The sequence below is a fragment of the Parasteatoda tepidariorum genome, chromosome 10 (assembly GCF_043381705.1).
Source record: "Parasteatoda tepidariorum isolate YZ-2023 chromosome 10, CAS_Ptep_4.0, whole genome shotgun sequence".
Lineage (NCBI taxonomy): Eukaryota > Metazoa > Arthropoda > Arachnida > Araneae > Theridiidae > Parasteatoda > Parasteatoda tepidariorum.
Genome location: NC_092213.1, coordinates 39,598,897 through 39,611,007, shown reverse-complemented (window position 1 = coordinate 39,611,007; position 12,111 = coordinate 39,598,897). Strand labels below are relative to the sequence as shown.

Genomic DNA, 12,111 nt, shown 5'->3' with positions numbered 1-12,111 from the left:
CCACTTTTATTTAAGATTTAAAATCAGATTCATATGTATCTGATACTTGAAGTATCAGATATTTGCAACTGATACTTTGTACCAGTCTTTAGCTGGTACTAAAAAATTAGTATTTAATTCTTCACAGCTCAGCACAAAAAATCAAAATAAAACAAAGCTGCACGATGTTCTTCTTTCCACTTTTAGTAATACAAAAAAGATGAAAAATTAAGTTACTAAAAACGTTTTTTTTCTTTCCCCATAAAAATAAAGTACTCCCTGCTAAGAATTTTTCCCTGCTGTGATGAAGAGCAGAGATTGACCCAAAAATAGAACTATTCCGGAATTTATTTAAAAGGAAACAACACAGTAAAATTTTCCAACATAAATAAAATGCGTTTTTTTTATTGTCTTTAAGATTATAGTACCAAAATATTAATAAATTTTCGCAAAAATTTTAAAGTTATAACCTAGTATGTTGATCGCGTTGCAGTGATTTGTATGAATATGTGAACTTGAGCAATTCTCTGTCATCTGCACCACTAATTTAATTCGCATAGTCTGATTTACTGAAAGAAAGAAAAAAAATTAAAATATCAACATGACAACTAATTATTGAAGAGAACTTCTCCATATAGTAATCCTAAGTTATCGTCTCCCCTTCATTCAATTTATTTTCATTTGGATATTTTAAGAATTTCTTTTTATTATTTGAAACTTCATGGCTTACTCTAGATTTGTCTCATCTCACTTCTTCCATACTTAAAATTAGTTATGTAGGTGAAAGAGAATTTGGGGCGAAAAGTTTCTCCCCTGATATGGCGTCCTCTTAATGAATTTGCTTTCTCTTAAAAGAATTAATAACGCTTTTAATGCAGATAGTTGAAATTGCACCACACTTGGCTGCAATAATTTTTAAGGAAGCGCCGTGAGTTTCGAAAAAATTAGAAATAAAGGCAGCTAAAGAATAAAGGTTAAAAATGAAGATGAATGCATTGTTTCTCAAATGCCACTTTAAAAACGTACACGAGGTGTAACATGACAGCAGGTTGACAAGAAAACGGGAGACGGCTGAAAATGAAGGAGAGAAAGCATGTTATGGACCTGGTATTGATGCATTATAGTTAGTTGCAAAATTTTATATATTTTTATGGATCATTGATCACATGGTATTTCAAATCGGAACTGTTTTACTTTCTGAATCTCTAACTTTAACAAATTTACTTTAAATTTTGACAATTTTCACAAAAATATATTATTTTTGTTGCACTTAAGGTTTTTTTTAAATTGGGGAGACTGGTTTTGAGAAATCCACGAAAATAAAACTTATTTTAGATCATTTTTCGTCATAGCACCACCCTTAATGAAAAAAATTTATATTTTTTAAAAGAAAAATCCCTAGTGCAACAAAAACTATCTGTTGTGTGGAAAATCAAAACGAAATTTATCTTGGATGATTTTTCCTCTCCAACTTATAGCTACAAGTTGCGGACAATTTAAAAAATAACTTAAACATTGTATTATATAATAACTATTTTAAATTTCTGTATTTGCAACACGATGAAATAAAGATTAAAATACGTGCAATAAGATTGTATTAAGTTTTATCTGAACCGTTGAAAAATTTATTAAAAAATGCTTTTTTACAAGCTTTTACTGTGTGCTCCCTTAATCTAGAGAAAGTAGCAAAGGTACCTCCTACAAATCAGGGGTTTTAAAATTGAGGGGCGCCAATATGGATAAATTCTAAATTCAAACAAGCAAAGACAATTTCCGTAAAGCAGAAATAGTTTGGTTTCTTAGTTCTTAACTTCTCGTAAAAAGAAAGAAAATTTATTATTTTTAAAAATCTTTGAAAATAGTGTGTCTTAGCTCTTAACTTCTTGTAAAAAGAAAAGCAAACTTACTTTTATTTAAAAAAAAAAATTTATAAGCATAACTATTACATAAAACGCACAGTTCAAATATTTATAGAATATAAAACAGAACTGATGAAAATCAGATAAAAGAAAACAAATAAAATTAATTTAAGAGATAAATTTTTTAAGTGGAGTAGTAAATTGTGTTAGCTTATGCCTTACTTTAACTTTTGTATGTGGAATAACTAATTTTAAAAAAATCCACTCTTAACAGCATGAAACATTTTAATTTATTAGGATTCTAAAAATTCAACAAAAAAAAGATAAGCAATTAACAAAAAACTAAAATTTGCGATAATTTTATAAAAGACTGGCCACCTTGTAATGTACCGGGATAAAATCGAATCTTTAACCCTGCTGGTTCAAAGCACCAGCAAAAATTTTAGCAGGGATACCAACTGCTAAACTTTTAATAAATGGGTAGCAAATTAAATAGTAACTCCTGTAGTATAAGAATTATTACGTCCGCTCTTTAAAAGGTCACAACATAAATTGCAAATAAGTTGCATTTCTTAATTGAATTTTTGATAAGCAGTGGCGAAAATAAAATGAAAAATACTAAATTAAAAATAACTTAAATTTTGTCATCATTAGAAAATATATATATTTCTTTTTTTACAAAGCAAGCAAGTTGGTGTCTCTGTAGATACTACCCAATCGGATATAACAATTATGCAAGATATAAAAATCTTATAATTTATTACCAAACATTATATTACAAGATATAGTTCTAAGGAAATTTATTACACACATATAAACACCAATATATCTTTTAAGTTTTTGAAATGACTGGTCGAGCGCAGCATGATTAATGAGGCTTTGCTATAGAGAAATCTGCTAGTAGCGACTTAATTCACTATAATTTATAATAACATTTAAAATACTTAGACCAAAAATCTTAACTATTAGAATGTGATATTTAGTCATGTGATTAAACATTCAACAGGATCTACCTCAGTACAATCTCATAAACCTTTTTCTTTGTCAAAAATTTTTCTCAGTACCAATGTGTGTGATTCATATAGCAGTCTTGCTGTCCACTTATGCGTACCCAATAACTTGTATTCCTAAAGGAAACTCCTGGATCAAGCAACCAAAGACAAATTTGTAGTCTTGAAAAGCTTTCTGTGTGAAGTTTACTAAGGCGTAACCACATTAAACATAGAAAAATAAGCTAATGGTTTGCCCGATGGTAAGAGTTCAGTCTGATAGAGACCGGTTGAAAATAGAATTTAATCAGCTAACGAGAGTCCTTTTAGGAAACTTTAAATTACCAATAGATAATTATATTGACACATTGTTTTTTCAATATAAACCATAAGTTAATATTGGAAATATAAAATGTTCTCAGCATAGTCTTTGTGAAGTTATTAAAAAATGCTTTAAAAAAATAAACCTTTTTTAAAAAATTTATGTTTGTTTAAACAGCTGTTTTTCTCAGTTTTAACATGTTCTTTTATTTACTAGAAAATTTATTTTCATTAAGCATAATATAAGACTTTGTAAGATAATACTTATGGTCTGCAAATAAGTCTACTTCTGTTAAATACTAAGCCTACAAACACAAATAAAAATATTTTTTGTATTTACTGAAAGCAAATTCAATGTGAGAATATAAATACATTGTATCTTTTTGCAGTCATAAGCACTAATCAGGTAATCTCTGAAATGATTTCTCTATTAAATGACAGTTTAAATGGCCAAGAAACAAAAACTTAATAAGTCTAATTCAGAAAATATAACCAGCCATTATTTTCAAAATAAAATATGCAATGAAATAGGACAAAATAAAAATTAGTCATTACACTTTAATTTTGATACTTTTATTTGTTTTTAAGGTAATACAGCATTACATAAGTATCATAAACCCACCAAATGCACAACACAAAATTTACAATGAAAAAAAAAATATAGATAAAGACGTGACACACAATAATGTTTCTGATGGAGATGATAAAATGTCCACAAAGAAATGCTTATTAAGCTCGCTCACCACGGATACGACGAGCAAGCTGGATGTCCTTCGGCATAATGGTTACACGTTTGGCATGAATAGCGCACAAATTGGTATCTTCAAACAAACCAACGAGGTATGCTTCACTGGCTTCCTGCAATGGTATTCATAAAATGCAAATTTAATACACCATAGTAACTGAAGAGTGAAGGAACTATTTTCCTTAATAAAAAACTTAATACTTATTTACAATTAATTCAAATTAATATTACATGACAATTTTTGATTAGTTGACAACATTTTGATTACACTTAATTACAATTAAAAGATTTAATAAAAAACTATTTTCCACCATTTAATCATAAATGATATAAAATGCTTCATACAAGTTGAGAGAGGTTTAAGAATTTCTTTAAATGGTTATTCTGCACTTGCAGAACTTAATATTGTGATTTGAACTATTTTATCTGACAGTTTAGCGGGGCACTCAAATTAAAATTTAATAATTTCATAGAAAGACTGCTCTTTAATTTGTAACATACCAAATTCACCCTGAAAAAAGTTTTCCCACAGAAGCCGTTAATCCGGGCAATGCATTAGAGGCAAAGAACTTCAGTTTCGGGAATTCCTTCCAGATAGTGTTCTTCATTTCCATGATGTGATTTTCAAATAGCGAGAAGATTATTCACAATGTATTATTTTAAAAATGTGTGAATATGAATAAGAATAGGTATGGGATGTGTCATTAAACTGGCTTATGTTCATGGGACTTACAAAATACCTGTTTTGATTTTTCTGAATAATAGCCAATCATTTTATAAAAATTGACACCTTCAGTTTTTGAGTTCTTTCAGGGAAGGTGTCTTATTTTTAAAGGATAAGATCTTTTCTTTCAGAAAGTATCGACTTTACTGCAAAGATTTTTATTTCTGTATAGTTGTTTAATAAAAATTCGAATGATATTCGGCCTCAGAGACATTCACACCTTTAAATTGGGGGGTATAATAATAAATTTTAGTGAATATAAATTACTAATAATTTTCTGAATTTTACAATAACATTCTTTAAAAGGCCGGGATCAACTTTACTGCAAAGAGTTTTATTTCTGTATAGTTTAGTTAAAAAAGTGATTTAATAGTGATTATGTGAAATAATAATATTAAAAATAGTGATTTAAAAGTGTTTTACTATTTATTTTTCTTTCTTTTTTTTTGTAATTTATTTAGCACTTTGTTTTGAACATACAAATAATTTTTAACAAATTTATTTTTTAAATTTTCTTTCTATATTGTTAGGTAAATATATTGATAAATTTCTATTTCATTTATTTTTAAATTAAGAAATCTTTCATTATTTGCGTGATCATTTTTAGAAAATATAACAAAACTAGCGTTTACTTTTTTTAATTTAGAATTTGAACATTACAATCGAACTTAATAATTATGTAATTATTAAAGTTATTTTTATACGGCTCATTTAGTAAAATTATTTTTTATGACTTTAAACTTTTTTTTTCTCAAAATTTCATTTGCTTAAACTAATTGATTTTCAAATAATTCATAAACCTATCGTTTTAAACTTTCTTTTATTTCTAGTTAAAAGCTTAGTAAAATTACCTAATAATTACCTAAATTAATAATGAATTAATAATTTAGGTAATTAGGTATTTAATTAGACATGTTAATACCTTATAAACGATAAAGAGGTGCAAATATTTCATTCTGTATCTACACATTTTTTCAATAAATATTTTAAGTTTTGTGCATAGTAGTCAATTTATTTAATATCTTTCTTAAGCAAAACATATATATCTTCAAACTTATAAATTGATTTAAATCAATTTAAGTATGGAGTTTTGATAGAAATCTGACTTTCTGTGCCTTACAAGTAAATGAAATTCAAAAATACTATATCGCGATGCATCACGATTTATAATTTCTAATATCGCCCAGTCCTAGTGGTAAGTGAGTACTCTTCTAAAACTCAAAGTGCTCTTTTCTGTGGGGAAACAGCCTGTCCTTTCCTTTTATTTTGAAGGGAGAACTATGCTTAACCTATGAGCCACAAACCTACATGAGCTAGAAAGTTCTGCTAAATTAAAGTTAATGACAAACTTAGCATATTTTTCTGTAAGGTCAGCAGTGGTAGCTATTCACCAGGATCTCTAATGCTTAATTTTGTTATAAAAATGACCTTCACAGAACCCTTTTCATTGTAAGAAATGTAAATTTGCACTGTAGCGCTTTAAAGCTTATTCATCAGAATTTTCAACGTATCCTGCTTTTCTTTATTATTATTTTTTAAATAAATGAATGGAGTAGGAATTAAAAATAAAAAATTTATGCTCTCAAAATTTAAACCTTACATTGAAAAAAAAAAGTTTTTATAAGAATAGCAGAGGAATGAAAATTTTGATTACAATACATAACCACTTTTAATTGATGCAAGTATTTAAAGAATATTCATAGCAACTGACCATCACAATATGTTCTGCTTTACATCTACATCTTATCAATATTTTTCACCTTGTTTTAACTATACTTTTAATACTTAATCCTCTCAAAGACGTTTTCTTAACCCAAATTTAATTATTAATTTTTGTATTTTCTTTCCTTAAACTTTCTTGCGAACTTCGCCTAATGACATCATCTATAGGTGGCTTTTAACATCATTATATTTATTAAATGTTTGGTACAAATTCGTGTTATCCATGTACATTGTTAGCTCACATTTTTTGCTCATATTGTTAGTATTATTTGTATTCAATCTGATAACCTTAACCTTTGCATATTTTTCTCTTTGAATAAATTCAACTAACTAAGATCTAGATACCAGACCAGTTAAGACTTTAAACCTTTTAAACATTTGTTTTTCATTTTCAGCTATTTTCTTTCTCAAGCATTATATTGGCATTTGAAGCCCAGCCATCCTGTGGCAAAAAGCAACACTGTCTTCCTTGATAGCAGAATGATAGTTTTTTTTTTACAGTCACTTTTATTCAGTTGCCCTGTGGAGACCTCCAAATTTGCACTTTAACAAATTGTTACACATAAGTTAGTGATACTTTATTTGGTACTATTAGCAAATTGATAATTAAAACTATCTAATTGGCAAAAAGAGTTAGTACACATAAAAAAGAAAAGTGTTCCATTATCTTCATAAATTTCTTTATATTAAAAAAGGACCCACTTTAAGTAAAAAATTCACCGATGTTAAATGCCTGTTTTAAGTGTTAATTTTTAAAAGTGATACAACTTACATAAAAAGGTTGACACTAGTCTTATAACTTAAAAATACTAAAATAACTATGTACCTGTAATGCACCAATGGCAGCACTCTGGAAACGCAAATCTGTTTTGAAATCTTGGGCAATCTCTCTTACCAATCGCTGAAATGGAAGCTTTCTGATAAGCAACTCAGTAGATTTCTGATAACGCCTGATTTCACGAAGAGCAACAGTACCGGGCCTGTAACGATGAGGCTTTTTCACTCCACCAGTTGATGGGGCACTCTTTCTGGCAGCTTTGGTAGCCAGCTGCTTTCTGGGAGCTTTTCCTCCAGTTGATTTACGCGCAGTTTGCTTAGTACGTGCCATATCTCAAAAGCTAAAACAATATTCAATGAAATTGAGTTATATAAATTTATAATAATTTAGCATGGTTGAAAAAATGCATACATATAATAAACTACACACCCTATAGCATTGTTTATTAGTCTAGTAGTACATTGTTTTTTTTTGTTTATTAGTATTGACCTATTAAAATTCTAGTTCTTTCTTAATCTAAAATTATAAAATGAAGAATTTGTGTCTTATATACCTCAAGCCCAGAGTTGCAAAAAAAAAACCAGGTTTTCAAAGAAAAACCCAACCGAAGTGGGCTTTTCTGGGTTCTACTGAGTTTTTCTCGGTTTTCCATGTTGTATTTGGGTTTTTTCTTTTTTCAAAAGAGGGCAGGGATAATTACCTTATTTCAATATTAATACAAATAAATTAGTGTAAAAGTCTGAAAAGTTTCTTTTGACATCACAATGCAAAATGTCATATGTACTCACATACACACATTTTAAACTTATTTTAACACAAGATTGCTTTTTATTTACATTTTAATCTTAAAAATATTTGAGGATATAATTTTTTTTTTGCATAGAAAGGGAATCAAAGGCACTGTCTAATCAATGGTTATACAGTCAAATCTAGCCAGCAAGATAACTCCTCCAAACACAGTTTTTTCACCATAGGCTCATTTTTTTAGGTTTGACTACATATACTTCAACAGAATAGCTCTTTAATATAACAGAGGATAAAAAAGAAATCAATTTTAGAAAAGACCCAGTAAATATTACTGGGTTTTTTAGAGAGGGTTTTACTGAGTAGGTGTATTTTTTTTGCAACCCTGCGAAAACCTTTTATTTTAGAGTCTTTAAATTATGACAGCAAATGAAGATGACAATTTTAGCCTCTGATTAAGCCTAAAATTCATTTAAATGATCTAATTAGATTGTTCATGTGAAGTTTTAAAAATCTTAAATTTTTTCATTGGTTGCCATTGCTTTACGTCAACTAGCTACTCAAAAATTAACCTACTAACAATTCTGTTTATATTTTGAAGATAAGATCAGCGATGTGTTCCCAGCTTAGAGCCAGTTTTTTCACTACAGCACCTTTTTTTCTTGCATCAAAAAATTATTACCGTGAGAAATTCGCGCAGGTTTATTTCAAAATTTAAATTAATTTCAATCAAATAGATTAATTTCAAAATTCGCAAATTTCTGTAATTTTGGAAAAAGTTTCGCATTACACCATTTAGAATAAAATCCCTTTCACTATTTTCAACATCTGCCCCGTTATCTAGCTTACCTATTTACCAGCATTGTTCTGAACCTTTTCGAACAGAACACTACCCCTCTGAACCACGGAACCCTTCCAAAACACATTTATCTGCAACCACGTGTTTACCGTAGATAAGCTATCTTCATGCAAGACTTTCAAATTTTTTTTATGAACTAATGTAAGATGGACAAATACCTTGTGAAGGCAAAATCTTCTATGATGATGCAGTAAAAATACTCAACGCTTAAAAATTTGATGTTAAAAATGTATTATAATTAAAGAAATTATTTTTTTTCTTTCAAGTCTGTGCTTTTTTAATTTTTAAAAATCTTACTTAACTTTTTGAAATCTCATCCTGTTTCTGAGAAAGGATGAGAAATTCTTGCCCATATTTTTTTCTATTAGCTATGGAAGCACTGACAGAGCTCTCATTAAACAAATTAATTTACTGCATATTATTTAAAAGGTAATGATTTTCTATTCCTTATTATCAGGTAAACCCAATGATTAAAATGAATGTGGCTGCATACATTACAAAATTAGTATCACTTGTGGTATCTGAAAACATTTATTTGGTTTTTAATTATGGTTCGTTAAGGTATTAAAAAGGGAAATTAAATAAGCTATGTACAAAGAAGCAAAGTAAATGGAGAAAATGTATTAACTAAGTTCAGGTAAAACCTATAATAAAATATCATATTATTGATGACAGCACATTATTAATTTAAATAATAGTCATGGTTGGATAATATTAGACGCACGCACACTGTGCATGGATACATTGGTGGTGATTCTCCAATTTTGCAGATAACTTTGACATTTAATGTAATATGAAAAATTATGGACATATGCAACAAAAAAAATTTGCAAAGGGAGAAAAAGATAATATGAAGCAGACAATGTTACGATTCATGCAAGGTAGAAGAAAGTCAGTGTTAAGTTGAATGCATGCTGCCCCAAGATTAGCAATCTCATCATTAGCAGTAGAGCCTACTGTCAGCTGATTTTTACAACTCTCTTATCACTTTACAATGAAAATAGACAATTGCGAAAGCCGAAAATTTTAGTGTAATTTTGCTTGAAGCATATGACAAATACTACTTAATATGGTAAGTTCAACAAGCATGCAAAAAATCATTAAACCCAAATTGATGAGCCAAAAAAAAAATTCCCAATTAAATGATTTGGAATTGAGTATGTCTAAAAATAGCTTTGCCAAAAATAGTTTTTTCAATTACTTTTTATTATAACAATTATACATAACCAAATTCAACAATGAACTTTATTTAAACCAATAAATAAAAATGATTCAATTCAAATATAGTTTTTGAAAAAGATACAATGTAACTAAGTAGCGATGTAACGAATATTAGTTTTTCTGAAGATCTGGTGAAATATTCAGTAAAGTAATATCATGTGGAAAAAAAATAGACAAATTTTAAATTGAGGGTAAATTTTAATAGATTTAATAAAGAATAATCTAACACCTTGTCTTTAGCTCGTTTTTTAATAACTTATAGTTTATTTTATTAGTTTTTTTTAAATTACTAATTATCTTAATATCTATCTTAAACATTTCTATTTTTAATATAGTTAGATAGAAGTTTTTTTTCCCCTTTAGTCCATACCAATACTGCTAAGTTTTTATTATTTTTCAATAATGACAAAATTTCCGCAAAAAAAAAAATGCTGCTATTAGTCCAAATCACTATTCCTTTCATCCCTGCATATCAGTACATATTAAGCCAAACATGAAATTTATTAACTAAATTCAAATCTAGGCATGTTGATGCCTGTTAAATCATGCAGAATACAGCATAATTTTGAATACTGTTATGTTCAATCATGAATAAACATAGCTATGCACTAAGAATATTAAAAACTCGGGGCTCTGTTTTTTTTTAATCAGGGAGTAAAGCTAACAAATATATAAAGCAAAACTTTAGAATCTAAATTAAAATAATAACAATATTTTTCAAACTTAAAATTTGAAGTTCATAAAAGAAATACAACAATGAAACTTTGGAAGTCCAAACTCGTATTTAAACTACATAATATCAGCGCTTTGCTGTTTTAAGTTGCATACGGCCATTGAAACCCACCAAAATATGTATATTTAAATACAAAGCAAATAAGCCACCGAAAAAAAGCAAATGTTCTATAAACTGGTTTCCTATATTACAAAAAAAAAATTTAATACATGTGTACAATAAAGACGACAAAGTAAATTTGTAAAGAACTTCCCTTCTCCCCAAAATATACAATTGCGGAAGAAAAACAAGCTCATATACATTAGTATAAAACAGCATATTATTCAAATAAAATAACTCAATACTTAAAGCTTTAGCTTGAATTAGTTATTTAGCTTTCATTTATACACTATTTCTGACAACTGCATTACAAGAAAAAAAAGAAAAAGTATGTCAAGATACTTATGTTTCGCCCATTAGGCTTAAAGAAAAAAAGAAGCGCCAAACAATTGCTCAATACTCTTAGGCCTAATTTTAAATTATATATATTTTCCATAAAATAAGTTATTATTTGTTGCTAACTGTTTAAAAAGATATACTTAGCAAAAAGATAAAATATTTTAACAGTTTTACTTAATAATAAGCTTCAATATGCCAAAATCCAGATGAAGAGTTCAGAGAGCACAACTTCACTGTTTGAAAACACACACTCTATGACGCTTACGTTATTCCCCAAGAAAACACAAAAAAAAGTCGATTTACGATTTCTAAAGAGAAGAGAAACTGCTGCTGAATTGTTCACGGATCACGTAGCGAATAAAAAAAAAAACGAGATTGTGTTTTGATTGCCAGATTCAAAGTAATTTCTCCAGATTTTCATTAAATTTTCACAAACTGTACAAATATAAGAGACATTCATACTAAGTGAAACATAGCATGTTAAGACGACTGCATTCAAATAGTTGATTGGTTGAAAGGAAAAGGCTATGGATGGTTGACCGTGCAAAACGAAGCCCAGATGGCGCCAGTGGTTAAAATTAGCTGTAGGATTTCCGAGTTACTACTTTCGATTGATTTTTACGCCTGAGTTTGAAAAAGGTCATCAGCCACCTAAAACCCTCAAAAACATGCTTTGATTCTATCCATAGATATAAAGGCAGAAAGATCAATCACTCGACCAAACGGACGTCACGGTGAACGTTGACATCACTGGTCTAGTAACTAGTTTGTACTCTATATCCACGCCCTCTAGTGAACTGCGGTGCTTGTTTATTGCAGCTGTACATAATTTGTTCTTTTTTTATTTGATTTTTATAAGTTGTAATGATTAATAATAATTGATAACATTCAGTCTCTTTACCAGAAAAATCTGAAATTCGCAAATTTTATGACACATTTTTTTTCCAGATTTTTTTAAAGATTTATAATTCGTAAATTTTAAAATTAAAAAAAAAAAAA

The 12,111-nt window shown here is 28.4% G+C and overlaps 1 protein-coding gene across 1 annotated transcript; it reads right to left on the bottom strand.

Annotated features, from left to right (window-relative positions):
- Positions 1 to 3,705: 3,705 nt before the first annotated feature.
- LOC107436782 (histone H3.3A) lies at positions 3,706 to 11,664 on the bottom strand. The gene is made up of 3 exons (XM_043043324.2): positions 11,287 to 11,664; positions 7,166 to 7,457; positions 3,706 to 4,006 (listed from the first exon to the last, which is right to left on the bottom strand). Exons 2-3 carry the CDS (start codon positions 7,445 to 7,447, stop codon positions 3,878 to 3,880), a joined length of 411 nt encoding a protein of 136 aa, XP_042899258.1. The 5' UTR covers positions 7,448 to 7,457; positions 11,287 to 11,664; the 3' UTR covers positions 3,706 to 3,877.
- Between the last annotated feature and the right edge of the window lie 447 nt (positions 11,665 to 12,111).

Bases quoted from the DNA above. Each gene is read 5' to 3' on its own strand.
- LOC107436782 (XM_043043324.2), bottom strand. From the start codon at position 7,447: ATGGCACGTACTAAGCAAACTGCGCGTAAATCAACTGGAGGAAAAGCT. The intron at 4,007-7,165 runs GTACATAGTTAT...ATACCATTGCAG, and splicing joins CTGCCATTGGTGCATTACAG to GAAGCCAGTGAAGCATACCT.